A 24,947-nucleotide genomic window follows, 5' to 3' on the forward strand; every position below is an offset into this window, starting at 1 on the left:
TGTTTCTCATACACTTGCACATGTACTATATTGCCGTACTTGATAATGGTACAATGATAACTGCATATAAATTAGAGGGGAAACTCGATGTAAAGACGACCTTGAAACCAATAAAATGTGTTCATTATTGAGATGTTTCATTATAAGCAAGGCACACTGAACACCACAGGAAAGGGTTTCAAACATGAATACATATTTACATCTAGTACACCAATATACACCTTCTGTACAATGCTTTTAGAGTTTCTGGTTAAAGCTATGGACAGAGGTGACTAAAAAAATACATGTTTAGTAGTACAATTCACTGAGGTTCGCTACAGTGACCGTACGAAGCAGGGGGCGATGTCAGAATTGCTTTGTGATGTCACAATTTTTGTTTAGAGTGGCTGCACGTAGCAAGGCGCGACGTCGGGATTGCTTTATGTGATGTCACAATTGCTTTGTTACATTTAACAAAGTGGCTATAAGAAGCAGCGCGCGCTGTCAGAATTGCTTTGTGATGTCACAGTTGCTTTGTTACATTTTACAAAGTGGTCGTAAGAAGCAGTGCGCGATGTCAGAATTGCTTTGTGATGTCACAATTGCTTTGTTACATTTCACAAAGTGGCTGTACGAAGCAGCATGCGATGTCAGAATTGCTTTGTGATGTCACAATTGCATTGTTACATTTCACAGAATGGCCGAACAAAGCAGCGTACGATGTCAGAATAGCTTTGTGATGTCACAATTACTTTGTTACATTTCACAAAGTGGCCGTACGAAGCAGTGCGCGATGTCAGAATTGCTTTGTGATGTCACAATTTGTTTTTACATTTTCACAGAATTGCCGTACAAAGCAGCGCACGATGTCAGAATTGCTTTGTGATGTCACAATTTGTTTTTACATTTTCACAGAATGGCCGTACAAAGCAGCGCACGATGTCAGAATAACTTTGTGATGTCAGAATTGGTGTTTTTTTTTTTTTTTTTTTTTTTTTTTACATTTCACAAGGTGTCCGTATCACAGAGTACGAAGCAGCGCGCGATGTCAGAATTGCTTTGTGATGTCACATTTGCTTTATGACATTTCACGAATAGTGAACACTCTGGCGAAATGTCATCTTAGACAGAGACTTTATTTTCCAAGAAGAATACCATGGAGTGGCAAACAGGCCAGAATTCTAAAAATAGTTTGTACACTGTATACGTATAATCACGTGAAGCTCCTTCAACCAATCGCTGGAGGATTATATTCTTTTATCCAAAATATAATACATGTACACATTCGTTATTTCAGATCTCTCAGTATCAAATTTCCACGAGATATCACTCCGCGCCCCGCTGGTGATGACGTCAACACCAGCGTTGGAACAAGAAAGCAGCACACGAGGAAAAAAAAAAAAGAAATATCTTTACACCCTGTGAACTACAGCAACTTATGATCCGTAATTATGGTAAATTTCTAAACAAGATTTAGCATTTTTATTGTTGCTATCAAATGGAAAGTTCATTCAACTTAGTATTCGATAAGCAGTGTAAATGCATTGCCGCGTAAGATAGAGACGATATACAATTGTATTGATTTTTCTACTTCTATACTTGCTATACTGCGTAATAATAGAGCTACACCGCTCACTCATCGATCTGGACAGAAGTTCATTAAACACAAATTGTGCCAATTTTCTCTCAGCGGCAGGTGAGGGAATATGAATGACGTACGTGTATAATCTGGACTATATCAGAATAAAGATTACCCACTCCGAGGAGATGAAGGTTATGATTTACTTTCCTTTCTGACTAGAAAGATATACAAAATAGGATCTATAGGTGGAATTATATAAGTTTAGAAAGATTTTTTAAAAATACAAAGAAGCAATAAGGTATCTGCAGCAAATCGCAGCATATCACGTAGTTTGAAGCGGCCTCTCTACATGTTACTGGTTCTCACTCCCATCTCACTCCATCAAATTTCTTCTTTTTATTATCTTATCTCTGATTCTCACGTTGTATCACTTGCTTCAAACATGATAGACATAAGATTATAGCTCCGTCTTCAAACGCATATACACATCACAGTATCCCGCTCTTTATGGTATCTGTCTGTCTGTCTGTCACACACATACACATACACACAAACATCAACGTATGCAGCAAGTTCAACAGTAATGGCTCATCTGTAAATTGTCGTGATTTACCAAAACGGTGACCTGGCTCTGCCACATTTACACACAGGAATACACACACACACAAAAAGAAAGCTTTACTTCCAGAACTAACTATTCTTCATCTACAATCAACATTAAATGTAAATAATTCTATAAATCAGGAAAGACACGGCTTAACTATTCGACATATCGAGGACGTTTTTTTTAAACGGCTCTCGATGGCATCCCCTTTCGCAAGGACTTCATATTTTGTCCTCGGTCGTTACTTCATACAAATTCAATCACCTTCGCAAACAAGATAACACACACACACACACACACACACTCACGCGCATACACGTATAAACACAATCATGTTCTATATAATCAACTAGTTTCCTTTCTATTATTTATCTGGTGTAACCTGCATCCATTTCTATTTATCCTACTTCCGCCTCTACAGCGGGGGTCGGTTAATATCCCTGTCGAACCCGTTTTGACGGTGAGCATTCTCCATAGCCTCTGGGTCCCGACAGGCACACGCCTGCCCACAGTTCGGCATGAAGAGGTTCACCTCTCCTCCGGGAGCGGTAGACGGACAACACGCCCCGCCATCCCACAGGCAGAACGCCCGGTTGTTTTCCCCCTCACACTGATCGTCGTCGGCAAAAGCCTTGCAAGAACAAAGATTAATGTAAAAACGTCACAGTTTAAAGACATTTGGTATTAGATTCTTTCCAAACTTCTAAAACTGCTGCCATACATCAGTTTAAAGAAGTAGAAATTGTTAATACGTTATCCTTATATACCTTATCCTTGAAATTCGTCAAATGTGAATTCATATTTTGATGTGATAGTGCGGAATATTCCCCCTCCCCCCTTTTTTTGCGCGAAACAACGATAGGTAACTACATTGGTCGTTCGATTAAATACAAACATCAATACAAGGAATATTTGGCGTGAAATATTTGCAAATCAGATCTTTTCACGAATTCTGAAATTCTAATCGGCGTTTGGTCTTAACTTCTTGATTTGTTGGATTTCATGCCCGTCATTGCAAGTAACATTTCATTTTATAAATTTGTAATGAATAGATCTTGAAACCGAACACTATGACTTGAAAAAGAAAGGTAAAGGGACGTAAAGCTTAGCAACTAAGTTTTTTGGGCAAGAAAATAAATGCCTTCATGTTTTTGCTGGTTTCCTGGAAACTAGAACCGTTCCTTGCAATAATAAACATAGTTATGACATACGTTTACAGCTGATACTCACTTCCCAGCACCTTTCTTGACATCGTATCAGGTCTACATCCGGGTACCACTCTCCCCGCGCCGTGCAGACGACAAGGTTGTTGTTCCCTAGCAACCCGCGGTCTTTAAACGTGGCGCCCTCAAGGGCAATCTGATGAGAAAACCCTTGACCCTGGCGACACCGTACACGACATCTCGCGCCTATCAACAGGAAAGCGAGTGTGAGAAAGGAGCTTAGAGTGTACTGGTATGTAGCAATTTCACCCTCACACAAGTACACAACATGCAGTTACCGTGTGTCGTTTCATATCTCCGGTAGATAGCAATACAAGATAGCACGTTTCTACTTTTTCAACGAAGTTCAAACTGGTTTAGCAGACTTGAAGCGTATCATTATATCAATACTCTGGAAATCGACATTGTAACATAAAATAACATTATTCAAATAACGCCAGGTATATGATTAATTTGAGTGAATTATGGTGGAAATTGACAGGAAACAATGAGTACCATATTTGGGATTCCTCTGAGGTGCTATTTGATGTCAAAAAGTTTTCAGAGTATTGCTATACTTTCATCTGCTTAACCACATTTCTTTTTTGTCCCCTGTAGGCCTATAGTACCATAGTATAGTAGAGGCTACTTAAAGGGTAGACTCAATATGTAGTCATCTCAAGATATGAGCGTTGTATCTCGAGTATTTGCCGTTGCATTATGTCATCGCATATTTTCAATCCAGGGAATTTACAACATGAGTTAACTCTTCCGAGAAGTGGGAAAATATAATTTTGGTAAAGCTCCATAAAATGCATTAGCTGAAGGTGAAAGACCGCAGCTTGCGACGGCTGACAAGAGCTCACCTACACCATACCCACTTGGGCAGTCGATATCAATATCTTGTGACGGCAAAGGTTCCGGGCAAACTGTAGACGGGTCACAGAGGGTGAACTCTCGGTCCCACTGACCGTCTTTGGTGCAGGTAATCGTGTTGGACAACTATGGGAAATAATGAGACATATGGTATTCTGCAATGCAGTTGATATAAATAATGGACTCTCTCTCTTGGTTGTATTAAGTAACTCTGAATTTTCGTTATTAGCGGCTTTAGATCTGCGACGATGACCCAACGACGCGGTTATGAGGGGAAAAATAAAATGATGTTATGCGCATGCTCCTGGGCCCCGTTGCTAGAAACTTTGCGTTTAAACGCAACTTGCAACTGATTGTCACTGGCCAATCAAAATCATTGTTGCATGCATGTCTTCTTAATAGGGCAGACCCTGAGCCAATCAGAATGGTTGTTTCAAAATTAGCAATTATTTGCAATTGATTGCAACTTTCTTGCAACGGGGCCCAGATAACTGTTCCCATTGTCCAACCCGAGAGGAGGCGCATCAATTCGCGTCGCAGATATAAAGCTCGCTGTTATCATAATGTTGGTGTCCCTTTAGTGTCAAATTTTTGTTTGTAGTCATAGAAAAGTGGAATGACTAATTAAAGTTTTATATATAGAATTACTACACATTGTAGAGGTCCCAAATCGTCGACTGACCTGACAAACGGATAAGCACAAGTACTTATAGGGTCTACAATAATTTACGTAAGTGTGCCATAGGTAGGAAAAGAGGGTAAATAGGGGAAAGAGCTATGGAGGAGATTTTTCTTTACCTATCACTAGATGGGAGTTCGGGGTGAGAGTGGAGTTCGGCAAAGACAATAACACGCCATTTTTTTTTTTCAAGGGTGATCTGAGCTAAATGTCAGAATGGATGGTCTTGCAGTAATTACCGAAGCGTTGGAGCAATGCAAGGTACACTGGCTCTTGTACATAAAGCCGTTGGTGCAGTTGTAGAGTCCGTGGAACCACGGGGCGGGTTCAGGGCAAACTACCGGAGTGCAGTCCGCACCCTCCCATGTCGAATTCTCGGTGCATCGATATCGAACAGTTCTAGTTGCTCTGTGACACAAAGAATGAACAAGACTGTACAGAAACCATCGTTGAAATCAGCATACGCGCGCACACACACACACACACACACGCACACAAAGATAAAAACGACTCTTTAACATGCTTGCAGAATTTTGTAAACAATGTTTCACATTAAAGGATATTTTTTCACATTGCATCTAATTTGTTTTGCAATGCATAGTAGAGAAGATTGTCCCAAACAAACGCCATGCGAGGACTAATGTTGGGATTAATATAATACCACCCGTTCTTTCTCTGGGTCTACAGCATACATACGTTATTCCCAATTTTCATCTGAGTCATTCTGAATGTGTACGTTTTTTGCAATGTCGAACCAATTATCATACTCGAAAAAAACAAACCACATATTCTAAATAATCGTAAAGTTTTATTATGAATTATAAAAATCACGATCGCTTGAAGGTTCCACAAAGGTTTTAGCCCCTTTGAATTCTTTGCCGTTAACAGCAGATAAGTGAATCTCAAATATTTTTCAAGTAAACTTGCTCGTAATAGCCTAATCTTGTATGGTGTTATACATAACATATCCGCTACCGGGTTGGAAGAGAATATTTGATAGCAATGTCTGGTTTTCATCCTGTGATGTGTTAGGAATTAAAGTGCATGGGCTACTCTTGTGTATGAGTATTAGCCCTGAAACACACCCTCGAGAGAGAAACAAAAGCTTGGTACCAAAAGCACCTGTATCATTGTGTATTGCACCAGGAAGGAAATAGGGCCTACACCTTCCGTCTTGTAGACTTCCCGTACAGCCGCTCTGACATGATCCTACCTTCCTTTCTTGTTCGCTGCCGTGTATCCCGCCTTGCACTTGAATTTGCACGTGGTGCCAACGTTGTGGCCATCGCCCCGGCAGTTCTGACTCTGTAGAATGGCGTGTGGTGGATCGGCCGGTTCATCGCACAAGACCTGACAAAACGACTGGGCGAGGGAGAATAACCCGTCATCCTGGCACCTTATGGAGTTGTCGTTACCTTTAATTTTAGAATTAATAAAGAGACAGACAGACAGACAGACAGAGAAAGAGAGTAGTTAGATACAATCTCACCCTTAACGATACGGTCTTGTAGCACAGAGCAATGATCGGTGCCGCTGTGTAGTCGGTAAAAAATAACAACACTTCTACATTAAAAAAGATTATGCAATAATGATGTGAAAATTTGGTGAGGAAAGCTCCTTCGGTAATGGAGGAAGTCGGTTAACTCCTTCGGTACGTTCAAATTTTAAGTACCTTGCAGTCTAGCCGGCGGAACACAGTTTAGGAAACACTCTTGACCAAACGTTGTTCCTGCCGGACAGTCCATACTGGTCAGGCTGGAATCGAGGAATGGCGCCCAGACACAGTCCACCGGACTACAAACCAGAGCCGGACCCTCCCACTGTCCGTCCACGCACTGCAACTGAAGACAAACGATACAAGAACCAGCTCTTTACTAACTTCATTATGACTGTACCAACAACAATTTTTTTTTATCTTCCTCTGTGCAGATGTTCATCATGTTGTACCCGTGGAGATTTCCATCAAAATCACAATGCTAAAATCTCATTAATTTCAGCACTTAGTCGGGCCACCGTAAGATAGCCCAATAAGATCTTTAAAGCATAAAGCATCGACTTTTCTGAGTTTGATATCTTTAAAATTTCCAGACAGTGACGTTGAATTTGTGCCACTCTATTTCCAAGTCCACAACAAATCAGGTGAACATATTGAGAAAAATATCGGCCAAAAAGTTTAGATGCAGTTTAGAAAGCAAATATATCAAATGTCATGAAAACACCACAGGCCATTAAAGAACAGACACACCATCATCAAAGCTAATTCTTCGTAAACCCCGAAATGAATTTCATAGCACCATTGACGTCATTAAAATTCAGTAGTGGTAGAACGTACGAATAGGGCAGGCACTGAAATTTTTAAACTGTTATTGCGACAAAAAGTGAAATAAAACACAAAGTCAATATCCTCATTAATTGATATCTTTGCATTCAGTGATGAACTTAAGAGTATAAATATACCATAATCGGTGACGATGGTCTGTATCCCTGAATGCAATTCACTTCACAAACGTCCCCCTCATTAAGACCGCTGCACGTGGCATCAGCGAAAGGAAAAGTGGGCGTGGCGCACGTAGGTCTCTCACATTGGTAGTCAACGCATCTTCCTAGAGCCGGGTTGAAGACTTGGTGTCCGGTACATTCGGATAATGCTATGGGGTTAAAGTTCACCAATGAGCGGAGTCGGACACCGGAAATAGCGACTTGAGGGGACGAGAGCTGGATACGTACGTACTTAGTGTAGACGAACGGTTTTGTCAGGTCATGGCTGATGTTAAACTGGATCGGACTGTCTTCACAAGAGGCTACAGCAACCGTCGACAGCTGGGTGTGAGGTTGACCCTCAGGGTTGAGGAGTTCGGCTGACACGAGGGGTAAAACTTTCTCGACGTCATAAACGCGTATCCCGCCGAGATGGACGATGACAGCGGATGCAATGACGCTCTTCGGGAAACCTACCTATCAAATTAACATCAATCAACCATCAAAACCTTTGCTTATCGCCATCATTGATCTTTAGGATCTTACACTCAAATTAACAATCTTGGCTGAATGAAGGAATCGAAGAATGCAATGACGCTAGATTTGATAGTGATTGTCATAAAGCTACAACAGTTATTCGGGAATAATGAGGTTATCTTTACACCTGGCGTCAAAGTGCCTTAATGATGTCAAAAGTTTCGACAGTTTTGCTCTGTACTTCTACAGCATACTATGTTAGGACAGTGTACAGACCGGGTGTACAGTATAGTCAGTTTTCCTGTTTGGACACAGAAGTATATTCATTATAGGGGTCGATATAGATAGGGTTTTAGGAATATACTATTTTAAAGTGCCGAGGGAAGAAGTTCTGACTCGTTATTTCGTCTTACCTGAAGCCACAGTTCGGGCGAAACTTCGTACTCTATCCCACAGGGGAACCAGGCATCCAGCAAGGTCAATTTGTTAATGCATTCCTGTAGGAAATAAAAAGGTAACACTCCATTATGTCGGGGCTTACCACATTAATCTGGTTCCGTGGACCCTGCGATGGTTCAACGCAAATATCCGATACAAATTCCTCAAGAGAGGAAAATATTAAAAAAAAATAATAAGTCAATTAGCAATACCTAATTGTTTTAATGCAAGTTGATACAAACTTCAATAAAAGTTACATGGTATATTAATTCCACCATGCACTCTACAGGTTTGGGTCACGTGACTTGCCTAAGCACGCCTCTCTCACCTTGTTAGGTCTAGGTTCCCCTAGCAAAACATCCTCAGAACACTCCGGTCCTTGGTAAAGAGGATTGGCTACGGCAGAACTGGCCCATTGGTCCAGAAACCCCGGCGGAGTGTAGAAACCACAATCTTGCTGGCTCGTCGGACGCTCGAATTCCTCACAAACACCATCACCGTCAGTTCGCCTACATCGACTTGGTTCACCTAATCGAAGAAATGGTAACCACTGATAAACTGCGTCTTATGAAGATTAGGATAAGAATCGCATTCACCCATAGCCATCTTGCCTTCTCTGATTTAAGGGCAGTACAAGTGGACTCACTGACATTGTTGTATTACCAGCTCGTCTTACTTCACAAACACACACTATAAAATTTGTCCTCTTTAGACCATTTTGAGGTCATTACAATGTTTAGTTCTGATTCGTGTATTGTATATAATGCCCTCGCTACAACGCTACCCTATACGTACTATGCGGGTTATTATTAGAAAGATTGTCTCTGGGGGTTGCCGTTTATGTTTTCTTTTTCGGTCTGATAGTACTTGGAGCAACTACATATAATTTAATCAAGCAATCAGAAAATGACCACTCGATATAGGACGTGACACATTTACCACGTCATCAGTGGTACAATCTAAAGTCCTTCTATGTGTGCATATTTTGCACAATTCGCAATTTATGTAAGATTTAAAGAGTCACGTATCATCGTCATTTTTCATACCTTCGCAGACGAAACGGTCTTCGACCAGACAAAGCCTATCGCAGCCATCACCGTCATCATGGTTTTCATCGTCGCATTCTTCGTCGAGTCTGATAAAGATGGTAAGAGAGAGAGAGAGAGAGAGAGAGAGGGGGGGGGGGCAAAGAGGCCATCAGTTTGATTTCTTTCTTTTCTGATACAAAGTGTACCGTCGAAGCCATTGAGAATATTTCGCACTATTATTCTTTGAACGGTACTATTTATGTCATAAAGTGAGTTGGACTGAAGATCTGATGGCATAAAATTATACTAAAAATGAAACAAACTGGTGCTTTTACAAAATGTGTGCTTATGACACTATAATTTCATTGAATATGATAACATAGTGTTTATTAATACAACAACTGAATTATTCTGCGAAACACATTCTTCTGAATGAGATCTTTGCATTCCCTAGACAACCGTCTACACAGACTGAGAGATTTCCGCGAAACACAACTGTCAAAGTAATACCTTTGGCAAAGTTTGGGGAGCATTTACAGGATTATGAGATAAATTTCGACATAACCAAGATAACAGTTATTCATGGTCGCAAATTTGCTATTGCGCATTTCCCCCTTTTTATCTCTCGAATATTACAGAGAAGTAAATGTCGCGTGATAATTACCCATCAATGCGACCATTGCCACAAAACATGTCGCCAAGAGTGTGATGGAGAGGAGGAGACAGTGGACCGAATGAATCGCCCGTGATTTGCTGGACGCGATATGAGTATTGGACGCCATCTCTTGCCGATCTGAAGGGGTGGAAAACGAGGAGGGAGTGACCAAAGAAAGGGAAGAAAAATGCGTTTAATTCTAGATGCTACTCACGTTTTTGGAAGAGAACAATTCGAAACAAGGAACTATATCTGTATGTAATAATCAACCCTTAAATCATAACAGACTACTAACTATACCCATGTTGTAAACTAGATAGTCATCAACCGCTTAAGTTTATTATTGGAGCATGTCTTACTTAGTTTAGTAAGTGGTAGTTTATAGGTCTGTTTATTACGTCACAAGCTAGCCAGACCAGTCCACAAACTCTTAACTCTTTAACTAGCATGTTTTCAACGTCAGGATAAAGGGTGAACCAGACAAATTGCCAGTGTTGTGCCAAGTCATTATCTTGCGGTAGTTCTTTACTATGGGGCGCCAAGTGTCGACGAACTGATCATTTGCGTAGCGAAATGACTGATTTCGTAACGAAAGGGGCCATGAGACACTTGGCGCCCCATACTTTACTACATCGTCTATTCTTGGCGTAAACTCAGAAATCATAAAAGCCTGCGATCAAACAACCAGGCAACGAATCATCTCATTCCATACGACTATTGTGATAATCAATTGGGAATATACTGCATTTTATCTGAGATGTCTGTAATATGCATTTTTTTTCCATTTTTACTCTGACAGTATGAGTTCACATAATGGAAACTGAAGCTATTCTCGCGGTCTTCACCTCTCGAATTTGTCTGTTTTCATAACAATTTCTAAATCTGCTTTCTAGTCGCATGTGGGAGGTCTTATCGTTTAGCATCACTACTAAGCATCGCTTGCAGATCTTTGTGATTATTTTGTTGTAATGACGATGAGTTTTAACAAAAATGGTATGGTCCCAATAAAGTGAAAGCGTTTGAGCTTGAATTTCGACGTCAAGTCGAATTTACCCCCTTTGCTCAACTATTTCATCTTAATATGTAATAAAAAGTGTTAAGTGGAGTTATGGCTGTCATTTAGAATGGAAAGAAGTAAAAATGCCTCCATTAATTCTGACGTCATAATGCCAATTGAAAACTTCTCGTAACATTACATACCGATCATGAAACCACGTGGCCTCAACTCTGCGAAGAGATGACTCGCCGTTTTCCTCGAAAGGTGGATCACGTGTGATGCTGTAACGCGCATGCGCGCAATACTGACAGACCGACGAGTTCCGCGCCGAAATAATTTGCACGGCGTCGACACTCGTCCAAGACCGATGGATGAGAATGCGCAGGCGCAGGAGACGCTTGGTTGCGAAGAGACGGGTTGTGTACGGGGTGTCGCAGTCGGCTGATATTGATCCAAGGGACTCTGTAGTTTGATCTTTGGTGATGAGGAAAAGAGAGATATCACTATCTGAAATTATTTCCCCTTGGACCAATGTAGCTGCAAACTATGTTAATCTACCCAAAGAGGTTTCATAATACGTCGGGAGTATCAAACCTCTGATTTTATACCATACTCCGTACGTAAGACAAGCAGTTGCAGTTTGTATATCAGATTGCTTGTTGCTGTGTAAAACCTTATCAGCTAATACAAAACATACTTTTTGTATATTACATCGAAAAATCAATTTCTGTTTTAAGCACAAATAAAGTGATGAAAAACACTGAAAGCTGCAAGACTTGATCTGAAAAAATTATCATTTTCCACATTTTGCTACTGATCTTTCACAATAATCTTCTTGTTCCTCAAGTGATACAAATAAACTGTAAATATGCATGTATATTTTTCATGTGTATCGTCTGATGCAATTTAATTTTATGAAAACTACATCGCTACTATAATTATGATTATATAGTTTTCTATAAACCATGAAACGAATACTTAAGATTTGAAAGAAGACCAACCTTCATAAGTCAGTATGACGTCACTAACTGTATCAATGGGTTGATCCACGTAGTTAAACCAGATTGACAGTCTTGCTGGAACGACAAGGTGGTCGAACTCGAGATCGAGATAGCATAGTGAGCAGTCGCGGCTACTACGAGTTGCAGCCAGCCAGGCTTGGCTGTCGAGTTCACATTTCCCGGCGTTGGGAGGTCCTGTCAGATAGAATATAGTATATGCATTACATCGGAATACACGTCGCCATAATAATCAGTAATGGTGATGTCGCTAAAATTTCTCTTTTAATCCAGAACATGTATTTTACGTCTAATAAAGTCAATTCATTGCGACTCTTTAAAAAAAAGTGTTTGCTTTAAATGCTCATTTTTCATTTGGTGAGAAGACGGGTTCACATCAGCAGTGCTGTTTTGATTTAGTTGTTACAACTCTAAATCTGCCTACTAAACTCATGAAATTACTGAAAACTCTTTGGAATAATATTGAAGACATTCATATGGAGAAAAGAACATGTTTCCCAATATTGTCGAAAGTCAGCAAGTCCAAAAAACTCAACAATTAAGCTGTAAGGAAATGAAATATGGCATCCTTTTCTACCTAGAAATTTGAACAGCCTATACCTGTAGCCTCAGAAGGGTCCACATAAGCCGTACGCTCGTTCTGATTGGTCGTCGCTCTGCGCGCGTACTGCGCGAAGGCGTCGTCAAGCGTGCAATCCAAGCAATGCGCAGAGGGCGCTTCTCCTTCTTCGTGCTGCTGCTGCTGCAGCTGCTGCTGGGCGTGTCCACTCAGGGGTGGGATCCAGGCAATCGTCACCCCACCCTCGGGGTCCTCTGACATGACTCGTGGGGGAAGGGGGATGGTGCTTGGGGAAGGGGACGGGGCCCACGAGGAGTACATCAGGTTAATGTAACAGTGCATCCTCGCTCCTTGCTGTGGGGTGAAGTGATCCGTACATCCTGCATCTGAACACAAAAATTAACCATGCACACACACACACACACACACACACACACACACACAGAGAGAGAGAGAGAGAGACAAACAAGTGAGTAAAGATCCAGTCTAGTGTAGATACTTTAAAGCGAGAAGTGTCCCATATTTCAAGTGGTACATGTACCTCTTTTTTACGTCAATACTACAGAATTGAAATTAAAAATAAAAGAATATTCTTTTTTAGCGAATGGGTGAATGTTGATGAAAAGGCATACCTACGTTTAATATTGTAAGTGTTTGGATTCGAATGTTAAGATTTCGGATTACTATAAGTGAAATAACCCAATGAAAAATTTTGATAACGAAGGATGAGTTTGGTAGACTTCGACTTTTGAGTGGTGAATGTCGTAATAATTGTAATTAATCGCGTCATCATCTTTTCTGGCCACTTATCGTTGTTTGTCCTCATAAAGTATGAATTAGATGCCTGCACTTCGGTAAAGCTTTATGATGTCTGTGATTCTAATACGTGTAGTATAAAAGTACAAGCATACAATCTTACTGGAATAACCCATATAATTTCTGTAGGGCGTGTTGGTGTATATGGTTGGTCTTCCATCACACGAGGCCATGTCACTCTCAGCCGGACAAGGGTCTCGACAGTGCATGTTGAGAGGGGTAGGGTTAGTGTCGGCCACCAAGTCGCCCGTTTCCAAGGAGGGCACCAACTCGCGGCAAGGGTCGTCGCAGGACATCGACTCGATGCCGTGATGGACGTGCAGCAATCCGAGCACGTGACCGGTCTCGTGGATGAGTGAGTTATCAGAGAGATGCGACCCACCTTTCAGCACGACGCCACCTACGTGAAGGGTTAAATTGGTTGAAGCAATTCACACATTTTTTTTTTGTCATACATTGAAAAGCCACTAATATCTGTGCCATGACAGAACGTAAAACGGGGTTTGGACGTAAATATAAATATATTAACTAGTATGTATTCGGCTCGTCATGTATTTCTTTCTTTCGCTACCTTGCGTATTAATAGGTCATACACACTCAAAGTTATGCCTACTGCAATTTTCGTACTCAACAAGTATATGGTTGCTAAGATCAATTTTGTGACACCATGCATTTCAGCTTATCATTCAGGTATTGTATCGATATTGTATTGAGTACATGTATATCCATCAAATTTATTAGGCGTGCAATCGTAAACATTTCTCTTATCTTGTACGCCGATCACATTTCGATAGTTTTGTAGTAGGTATCGGAAAAGGGTTACATAATATCTATTGCTATTATTTTTACACAGTCTTCATGAAGTTACATGAGAGGATATCAGCGGAGTATTACCTTGAGTTCTGAGAGCATTGACATTCCACGGCAAGGTGGAAAACCCCTCGACGTCTTTTTCAACAATGTCCACAAAGAAAATGGCAAGAGCATCACTGCCGCTGACGTTGATGGCGTGCTTCAGCTCCCCTGATGTCATATACGCCCTGGGAAAGGAAGGAAATCGGTCAAGATTTCATCTTGCACAACAACTTGTGTTGACCTTCTGGTCCAGGATATATTCTATTACGATAATTTTCAAGATATCACTCAAGTACCTAATGCCTTGAAACCTTCCGTGCTCGAATGAAGATGAACACATTTTGTACTTATCCGCCATATCTTATGTAATTTGAAAGTCAAATTCAAGAGACGCATCGTCACATTTTACTACACTAAAGGGTATGTGTAAAAGGCTGAGAGTACGCATGTATCATCGGTGCACAGTTCTTGGTAAGTTATAAATAGAAAGAACTTTTATGATGTGTGTTGATCAACGAACACTGTATTCTTTTCGGAATGATCCTCTTGCAGGAAATGATATTGCTCTACTTTACTCTGTTTAAGTAGGCCTACTTTGTCCTCTCTTCGAATATAATTATTTCAAATTTGTTGGACGCTCATGCTAAAGATAGCAACGGATAGGCCTAATTCCAACGCATTTGATGATAACTAGAATTTTCTTTAATACTGTTCACTAATGAATCGTTTCACTGATTTATATATATATATATATATATATATATTTTTTTTTTTTTGGCCGATATTGCATGTAAGGTCAGAGTTTTGTCGCATGACATAAAACGGGAGCTTCGTTTTTCTTCTTTTTTTTGTAACTGAACAATAGACTTTCCTTGTGATTCTGTCTGCACTGTTCTTATTGGTCTGTACCCAATTTGATATCCTTGATGCTAGAGGACCAATATATTAAATGATTCGTGCTCTCACCGGATCGAGGAGTATGGATCGAAGCAGGTCTCTAAGGGATCAGTGATATCCGGGTCACAGCAATCACCGCCGTCCCAGTCATGGTAGTACTTATTGCATTTTGGTTGGCATACACCGTCCGATATCAGCGATTGTGCGCATTCACTGCGCACCCAGTCACAATCCCCGCCGTCAAATCTAAGAACCAAGGAGAGAGAGAGAGATAGAGATGAATCGATGAATAACAAAGTTATTCTTAGACCGAGATAAGCTTCACTTGTACACAGTCCATAAACTTTTTTTTATTTGTTTACCTGCCATTCCCTTTCCAATTCTCATGCCCAAAATTGTTGGTTTAGGCAAAATCTGATAATGAGCAGTCAGTTTGAGATAATTTGTGAAAATAACTGCAGTTGTCTCAGTTCTCATGAGCTGCGTCACGATATGACACGTTCAAAACAACGTCGCCTCTCTTCTTGAGAAAGCTTTTACTCACCCTGTCGCCGTGTGATTGAATCCCTCATCACATTCACCGTTCCCGATCCACTTCTTCCTTCCCGACAACACGAGCCTACGCCGAAGGGACGAGTTTCTGACGAGAAGGGTCTCGACACTCTGCCACGTGATGTTATGCGGGCGATACGCAGCCGACAGAATGCTATGTTGCCTCCGAAGATCATCAGAAGTTATGGTCGGATTTGATCCGTCATCTTTCGCCAGCACGATCGGGCGGTATCGGATAATTTTCTCCTGTCGTAATTCCCAGTTGCCGATAAAGCTGCGCGCCACTTCTGGATGATCGCAGACCGTCATTCCGCATCTCGGAGCCAGAATCTGAGGATGCGTGGGAAGCCTTCGTAAATCCATTGTCACTATACGTGGTTCACTCATCTCTCTTGGACTCCACTCAGTCAAGAGTTCTCCGTGGAAGTCTTCAGACAGGACGATATCATCCAGCATACTCGTTGCCATAGTGACGGCAGATGATGCGATCTGCTCGTGCGACAGTGCCACTCCGTACACGCGCAGGCGACCGACGGCGCCACGAAACGGAGCGTGGGTGATGAGACTTCCTCCAAGGGTGAACTCCTTGCACCTCTGCGACACCAGGCTGAAGACCGCACCCCTCTGTCCGACAGCCGCGCCCATCATGGCTCCATCAAGGTACATCTTCACTTTCCAGCCATCATAAGTCACAGCCACGTGCATCCACTCGTTGGGTTGCAAAGGTCGCTGCGATCTCACCGTTGTACTCTCGATGGAACGGTCCGTCTGGAGGTTGAACTGGATCTCGGCATCGCCACCCGTTGATGGGTTCGTGGAGTCCACAAAGAGAGACCATCCCCGCACCGTGTTGGAGGTCATACACTTGTCTGAAAGCTCTGAATAAGTGAAAACAGAAAAGATTCAATAACATCATAATGTCACATAAAGATATTTACTTGGTGGTTATTTGTCGTTGGGTTGGAAGATTGATGTAAAAAAGTGGCAAAGTTCCACTGAAAGCTAGTGGTTTTTCCGGGGTAGTTCTCTGAATTGGTTAACTTCAGTTCTCTTAACTGAAATCTGAGATACGTTTGAGTTTCAAAGCGCTTTCTCCATTCGAGCACACATTTGCTCGAAGGATGAGATTGAGATAGCCACAACTGATTTACGAGAGAAAACTTCATCCAAGAAATAAAAGGTTAACTTGAATAAAGGATGAGAAATAAAGGATTATGTCCTAGGAAAACGAGGAGACAGATAGCAAGCAAATAATCACTATTTAAATGTTCCAATATCAACTACTCATCCACCATGGCCTCCTTTGGGTGTATTGATCTTGGTTTCTAACTGACTGCAAGATTGCCTACGTATAGCATTTTACTTTTACTGTGTATGTGACGTAATCACAAACATTTAACATTCTACCTGACCTTCACCCGTTGAGGACGAGTCCCGAGTATACTCGGGCAGGTGTCTATGGGAAATGCGCGTTGTAGCAAAATCAGATCATCCTCAACAGATTAATAGGGCGTCAGTTCATTCCTAAACAATGGTAGTGATCATGGTGTAATAAGCCTAGTGTCTCTCTGTTTCTCTTCAGCTTGAAAGGCTTGCTAATCACATAGATACATTGTATTAATATGTGTGTGATTAGGAATAATAACGTGGTCCTGTCTTACAAAACTGCAATGATGATTTTGACTCACTAACACTAATCAGAAAAGAGATAAAATAACATAATGTTACAGAAAGTAGAGCATCAGTTTGTGTCGGAGAACCGGGAGATTATTTCGGCGAGCATTAACCTACACAATGTAATCACTCAATGTCAAAATTTCCGACGATGGAATAACAAGTAAACACATTTAATCATTGACATTTGGTGGTCACGTGATTAGAAGATGCGACCTTCAAATAGACAAAATCAACAAAAAAAAAAAGAAAAGAAAGAATAGCACGGGGTGACTGGGAATTTTACGTCGAGGTTCAACTAGACCATTCCCGATTCTATCACACAAGAGAAAACCTTGATGGACAAAAACATTGTTTGGTCTTGACAACTTAATGGGGTGTTGGGCCCCGCTCTACCGTTACAACCATAACGCGCGGTAACCAAGCAATGGGAACACGCAAGTGTCGCTCAGTGGTTTCTGGTGTGACGGTTCTACTGCAGTGACTGCGTTCAACAAAGACAGATTCATGTGTCGTAGGCCTACCTGGTTGCTCTTGAAAAGTGCGTTGACATTTAGCCTTGAATTCTCGTAATGACGTCTTACAAGGGCACCCCCTCGCCCCTGGGTATTGTGTCACAGAAATTGTTATTCAAACACACAAACGCACACACAGGCACACGCACACGCACATACGCTCGCTCTCACACATTCCCGTACATAACCCGATCGTCACTGCCTGGTGAGGATCGACAATGATTTAAATAGGTAAATATTTTCCCTAAGGAAAACAAAGCAAGACATAAAAATGAACAAATCAATGTCAATTCTAACCTCTTCTTGTGAAACAGATACAGCAGCATCTTTACATGAGATCACAGGAACTTTGACTATTTGGTTTCGTGTTTGTTGTTGTTTAAGTTACAAAACAAAATCAATGCTATGATTCATCGCTTGCTTTACATTTAAATGACCTATAAAGGGCCTATTTCACTGGAGGGGACGTCGCCGCGACTGATCTATTATGCGACTCGACAGACCAAGAAATGGCTTGCCCTCTGACCGAGAATTCGACTCCAGGGCGATTTCCGAGACGTTTCCAAACAAGATGACAACTTATTGACCCTGAAGTCGCGGGACGTCTCCGTAACGTCTTCTCAGTCGCGGAGACGTATCTGCGACGTCTCCATATCGTCGCCGGTAGGTGGCCATGGGTCTCCGCAATGTCGCGAAGCAAGCGCGCCGGAACACTTCTGTTTTTTTTTTCTTGTTTTGTTTTTGTTTTGTAGGGAGCTTTTGTAAAACAGGGTACAAAAGTCGCGTTTATAGACCATTTAAAAGCAAGTTTCTAAGGAATTAAACATAGTTAAAAATAATCAGTGCGAAGGGTTTTGATTATTACTTACGGGAGTACATATGATAATGTGATGGTGTGAGATCCTCGGCGAAGGAGCGAAGCGACCGAGCGGGAGGAGGGTGTGAGAGAGGGGATACCCCCTCCCAAGGAAAGGACTTTTTGTAAAAACAGAGTGTAAAAGTCGCGTTTATAGAACGTTTAAAAGCAAATTTCTAGGGAATTAACATATTGAAAAAATCAGTTGGAAGGACTATGATCATAACATACGGGAATACATTAATAATGTGATGGTGCGAGATCCTCGGAGAGGGAGCGAAGCGACCGAGCGGGAGGAGGGTGTGAGAGGGGGGACACCCCCTCCCACGGTAGGGACTTTTTGTAAAAGCAGAGTATAAAAGTCGCGTTTATAGAACGTTTAAAAGCAAATTTCTAGGGAATTAACATATTGAAAAAAAAAATCAGTTGGAAGGACTATGATCTTAACATACGGGAGTATATTATGTGATGGTGTGAGATCCTCGTCGAGGGAGCGAAGTGACCGAGCGGGGGAGGGTGTGGGAGGGGGATACCCCCTCCATACGGTAGGGACTTTTTGTAAAAACAGAGTATAAAAGTCGCTTTTATAGAGCCTTTTAAATTAAATTTCTGAGGAATTAAACACAGTAAAAGAAATCACTGCGAAGGACTATGATAATAATTTATGAAGACTTTTCATTTTACTACAAGCACGGCAGAACGAGCGAGCCACTTTCACTTTGCAATTTATCTGAAATGTACTCATTAAAAGCTTAAACATGATCGCATCGTACGAACAATAAAAAATATTCTTATACTGCTAGAAAGCAAAGAAGAAAATGAAAAAATGTAAGGTTTACTAAAGGTATATTTCAGCGGGCACACTCGAGGACACGAGGCTACCATCTATACACTAAATTTACTCATAAGTTACTATTAGTGTATAGATACAATAATATATGTTGTTAGTGTATTATAATTTTCGCCAAGTTAGGGGCGAAAATTTTTGCATTTTCAGTTATGAAATTACAACATTTAGACAAGAAATATGCCTTTATTGTTCATTTTGGTCTTTAAAGCAGTGATTAATTATTTGTTACAGGGGGCACTTTGGGGGGCAAAAACTTGTTTTGCCCCCCCCCCCCCCAACATTTTGTTTGGGGGGGGGGGGGCAAGTGCCACCCCTGCCCCTCCCCCCGCTTCCGGCGCCCTTGTCGCGAAGACGTCTCCGAGACTAGCAGCTAGTGACTGGAATCAGTCGATCACGTGACTATGGTATTACGATCCGCAAGAAACATTCTTATCTCAGCCATCGATGTGATAAGAGTAGTAAGGAACTTCACAGCGATAAAACACAAGGAAGTTCTTGCAAACCCGAGGGTATGCCAACTGTTCATGGAGGTCAGTTGCGACACATTTATAACACGAAAGAACAGAACGAGCCATTTTCATGGGGGTACACGTGTGTTTTCGTTGTTGTTTTTGTTACGCTATACAACTTCATTATGGTTCCGCACTCGGCGAAACTTTCTTTGTCTACTCAACATTGCTCAATTGTCCATGAACATGAAGCCAGTTGGTTTTAATGAAGTTTCCGGTTCCTTGCAAACGAATGGCCTTCGGTTATCAAATTTGTGACTCACTGATTTTCGCTGCGTATTTTCAAAAGTAAGAAGAAAAAAGACAATGACATTATTAAACGCCATGGTGCTCTATTTCCTTACTTGTACATTGTTCAAACAATGTTATTTCTGATAGCTATGTATTTTGTCCATAGCAACCATAGCACGTATCTCATTTCCCTTTACACACACAAACACAGACGCACACTATGTTGACTGTGTTGATGCCTCGCTAGTATTGGGTTTGTGTGGCAAATATGCCCTTTACAAAAACAATCCACAGGTAAATCTGCGTACGTCGCATTTTATTGCTAGGTAATGTGTAGTTTGGCTCAAGAAAAAAATTTCGACTTAGGCGAATTTCAACTTATGTGACTTCAGCTTTTTCAGACTGAACTGTGCAAGATAAGAGGTGATAGTACTGATCAGAATTTCGTCATATACTACCAAAGTTTTCATTTCTTTTTCAGAGGAAACGATTGACAGAAATTGATTTCATATTTTGAACCCGATTTCTTCTTTGTCTTTGAATAAGGAAGCATTTGAAACGGATAGCTTTAAAAATGCTCTAGTTTAAACGTTTAAGGATGAATTGTGCTTTGGTACTAGAAATAGTTTTGTTTAGAAGCAATATCAGGATTCAGCAATGAAGTCAATTGCTAACACCTTTGTTCACGTTAGAAAAATTCCCATCTGTCATTTATGTGCTTCTTTCACGGTACCTCCCTTTTCTGGCCCTCTAGTTACGCTGAGCGTGTTACAAACATTTGTATTAAAAAAAAAATCCACGTGCGTATCGCGTGATCAACTTTTTCTTTTTAATCGTGGCATGGCCTTTACCCAATCAACTAATCTTTTGATTCCATCAATCTCTTTTTTCTTTTAAAGCGATTGCATGTTTTTTTCATTTGATACCCCTTCCAGGACGAGTGGAACAATGAAGAAGGGAGAGGGGATACAGAATGGAAGTTATCGTAGTCAAACAGAAAGGGAGGGTGCATCGAAAGAAATGAAGATGATGAAAATGTACACCTGTCCATGGTCATGAGATGTGTAAGCAATTCTCATAGGCCCATAAGCAAATGCACACACACAATTAGTGCACATGCATCAATATGTCAAATTGTATATTCATAAGACAGCAAACTTTGCGCATATTTTGCAGTCCGCACATCTTTCATAATCTATAACATCCATAGAAATGAAGAATATCTGAGAGTGTAAAAGTTGGGGACAAACGTGTCAGTAATGTCGCCAAAATGCTTTTTCATCAACGAGCAAAGGTCTAAACTATTAGGACTATTTTATCTTTTTAAAACGGAGCGACAAACCACCAAAGTAAGAACGACAGCCTATTCACTATCTATATCACTCTATTTATCCCTTTCCTATCGGCACAGACTGGTATATTTCATGTCAAGGTGACTTTGAAAGGAGTCAAATGACAAAAACATAATTCGTTATCACTTTTTTTTTTCTGAATCTAATTGTCCCGATAAAAGTTATACAATTAAGCGCTTATTATGTATGAATCTTTTGTCGCCGTCACACAAAGCAAATTTTGAAGCCAGCTTTGCTTACTTAGCATTCTACTTCTAGCATGAAGGTATTGACACGACCTGACAGTGTTTACTCAACAGGTATCCAAAAAGTGATCCACATTTAGAAATTTTCAGTGATCATCATCCCTGACGTCCAAAACTTTGCAGAGCGGCAGAGGTGTGTCGTTTGATATTGATATTGGTATTTGATATTTGAATTTGAATTTGAATTTGGATTTGATATACTGTACAGCATGGGAGTCATCTTGATGCGACAATAATCATGTCATTTCACCCCCAAAATTGCTTATACTTCTTGATAAAGTTCATTTCTGCTTGATTTTGTGTTTTTTCTTTTGTTATTATTATAATAATCATTACTTTTGGCTGTACAATAATTGCAGTACACGCATAACATACATACAATGACAAATGCACAGAATGTAAAGGAGTGACACAAGTTAACCCTAGTTCAGTTTTTGCAACAACAACAAAAATGAAATTCAAAGAAAAAAAATCCAATATCTCCTTGTACAGCCTATCAAACGATTGCAATAGGGTTTCGACATACATAAATGGACGAAACATGTCCGAATTGTATTTTTTTTTAACATTTTTACTGTACATTCTTAATGGCCCGTCAGACGTCGTCATGCCCTTGTCGGTGAATTTCATGAGTGGATATGAGATAACAAGTTTCTGTAGAGAAATACGAGTCCCCTTACGAAAACAGAACGAAAAAAGGAAAATATTTCATACAGATTGCCTTAGAAGTAGACATTCATTATTCACAGCAATTTGTGACTTGGCGGAATCAGGACAAACAGTAAAATAAAGAGATGAGGAGATGATTGGAAGAAAATGAAGAAGAATTTCAGGGAGCAGGAAATGAGATGTTAACGAAGAAGGTGGAAGAAGGAAATGACGAGAATAAAAGAGAGATTGGGGAAGAGAGATAAAAATGTAGCAAAAAAAAAAAAAAGAACGAAAAGTGAAAGGACACAGTCTTCCCATATTACACCTGTAACCCTGATAACATCACCATGATCACTGCAGATAGTTTTTAAAAAAGCGTCCTAAATACGACGCGTAAGTCTTAGTTCTTGTTCGCTCTCCGGGTGTCAGTGTCGATCGTGGCACTAAAGCTTCTTCTCGAGAATTACAAGAGATCAATGGGGAAAAGTAGATCGACATCGCTTTTCATGCTCCAATGTATGCCAACAAAGGAGCAAATTAGGAAACCCTTCTGTGACGTCAGCAAATAAGATGGTTGCCAGGTTTGAAAGAACTTCTTACTCGGGAACTAAACTAAATCTGGTGAGATAAAAGCGCCAAATCAGCTCAAAACATGCAAAGCTGTAAAATGTTTTGAAAAAAAAATTGTACTTTTTGAATGATGTAATTATGTCATTCAGCGTAGTTGTGTCGATATATATGATTTCAAATAATGAATATTTAAATCTATACCCTCTTTCTTTCTTTATACATCAGCTTTGTCGCTCCATTGTCGTCTTTAAACTCAATTAAGCAACCCTTCATCAATTCGTTTTGTACATCAATAAATTTCCGACATTTTATCATTGCATTCATCAAAAAAGATTAAAGCGAACTATTACCACGAATTTATTTGAAATTAAGTGGCTTGGATTCAACAGAGCAAAGAACGTGCGATTGAATTCAAAGTACAAGTTTGGCTCTTTTTATACGCTTTCTCAATGAATTGAATTTTGTCTCAGATTAGAATTACTGTTCAATATTTTCAGGATGTTCGTTTATTAAGTTGTTTTTGTTTCTTGCCAGAGGTAGTCAGACCAGGAAGATTCTTACCTGCTATGACGGCCGGACTAGACTGTCCACCTTCAGGCTTTACCCACAGTTCTAGAGTGAAATTCTGTCGTGGAAACTGAAAGCCATCTTCGTGCATCCTCTTGTAAAGCAAGGAGTCCGACCTGCCTCTGAAATACACCGCCTTCTGGGGACCATCGCTGAGGTCGGTGGTATCCAGGCCCTGGGCGTGGCGCGGGAAACGAGCATGGTCCTTTCCCTGAAATCTATCGGTATCGTGACATCGATTCGATATATCTCGGCGGCGTCCTCCTCCGTCAACCTCTCTTACAAATCGCCGGAGCGGTTCGTCACCGGCGAGCTGAGCATCCTCAAAGGGGAGTTCAAGACTTCCGTAAGACGGTGGATATAGGGCAAGGCCGAGTAATATCGGTATACACAATTGCGACATGATCGCGCAGGGCTGTAGACGAGGTCGTCTGCTTGTCGTGGATGCTGCCGGATTGTGATCGACCTCCTTCGCTGGGCGTAGAAACGCCAACACTCTGATAATCAGTGACAAATCTGCGGTTTCGAGGACCGAATGTAAAGTGACAAAGCCCTTGTCATCGTACAAAAGCGATTTGTTAGCTGTCGGATTCGACCTTACGAGCCTTCTGTACGGTTCCCTGTAACACGGTTACGGCGAATGAACCGCTTCGTGAGAGCCCTGTGGGTTTTGTTTTTGCCTATCCCTTGAGTCCGTAACGAGCGAGTGAGCAAGGGCATCAAATTAAGCGGCGGATTAAGACAGCTATGTGGAGATTCCAGGGTTAAATGCGTGAATGTATTCAGTTATAACGATAAAATCCAAGGTTTAGATTCGGCACTTGATTCAGGGCATGCACTGGCGGACTAAGTCAGTAACTCTCAGGCTTGGTAACTCTCTATCGTGGAGAAACCTAAAATCAATCTTGCTGTTGTGGTCTCAGTTGTTGCCAAATTTGAGAATTAAAACAACAACCTCTAGAAAAGAAGTTGAAATTTGTGACTTTCTCAGTGGATGAAAACATGACTGAAACCCCTTTGCAGTGCCCAACCTAAAAGATTGCTTTTCAAGACGACATGCAAGTGGTCAATAAGTTATTGCTCCATTAAAGTGCAGTACAATGGTAACAAAAAGACGAATTTTAATCTGCGTAGTTACAGGTGCGCATGGGGAGTTTTTAGGACAGCTTTTACTCTTCTTTGCTCCTCTTTTATGCATGATAATCTCGGTAGACTGTAACAGTCTGTAATCCGG

The 24,947-nt window shown here is 40.9% G+C and overlaps 1 protein-coding gene across 1 annotated transcript; it reads right to left on the reverse strand.

Moving 5' to 3' along the window:
- Positions 1 to 2,580: 2,580 nt before the first annotated feature.
- On the reverse strand, positions 2,581 to 24,116 carry LOC140241099 (pappalysin-1-like). The gene is made up of 19 exons (XM_072320866.1): positions 23,708 to 24,116; positions 15,686 to 16,571; positions 15,211 to 15,387; positions 14,284 to 14,429; positions 13,493 to 13,789; positions 12,615 to 12,959; positions 11,997 to 12,191; positions 11,199 to 11,469; positions 10,008 to 10,136; positions 9,362 to 9,450; positions 8,644 to 8,843; positions 8,291 to 8,374; positions 7,380 to 7,877; positions 6,595 to 6,763; positions 6,136 to 6,337; positions 5,162 to 5,330; positions 4,234 to 4,369; positions 3,396 to 3,574; positions 2,581 to 2,796 (listed from the first exon to the last, which is right to left on the reverse strand). The coding sequence occupies exons 1-19, from the start codon at positions 24,114 to 24,116 to the stop codon at positions 2,581 to 2,583; spliced, it is 4,797 nt and encodes a 1,598-aa protein (XP_072176967.1).
- Between the last annotated feature and the right edge of the window lie 831 nt (positions 24,117 to 24,947).

The sequence above is a fragment of the Diadema setosum genome, chromosome 17, assembly GCF_964275005.1.
Source record: "Diadema setosum chromosome 17, eeDiaSeto1, whole genome shotgun sequence".
Lineage (NCBI taxonomy): Eukaryota > Metazoa > Echinodermata > Echinoidea > Diadematoida > Diadematidae > Diadema > Diadema setosum.

Excerpts from the sequence above, each read along its gene's own strand:
- LOC140241099 (XM_072320866.1), bottom strand. The coding sequence starts at position 24,116 with ATGTCGCAATTGTGTATACCGATATTACTCGGCCTTGCCCTATATCCA. Across the intron at positions 16,572-23,707 it reads TAGTCCGGCCGTCATAGCAG|AGCTTTCAGACAAGTGTATG; the intron begins GTAAGAATCTTC and ends TCACTTATTCAG. Across the intron at positions 8,844-9,361 it reads AGACCGTTTCGTCTGCGAAG|GTGAACCAAGTCGATGTAGG; the intron begins GTATGAAAAATG and ends TTCTTCGATTAG.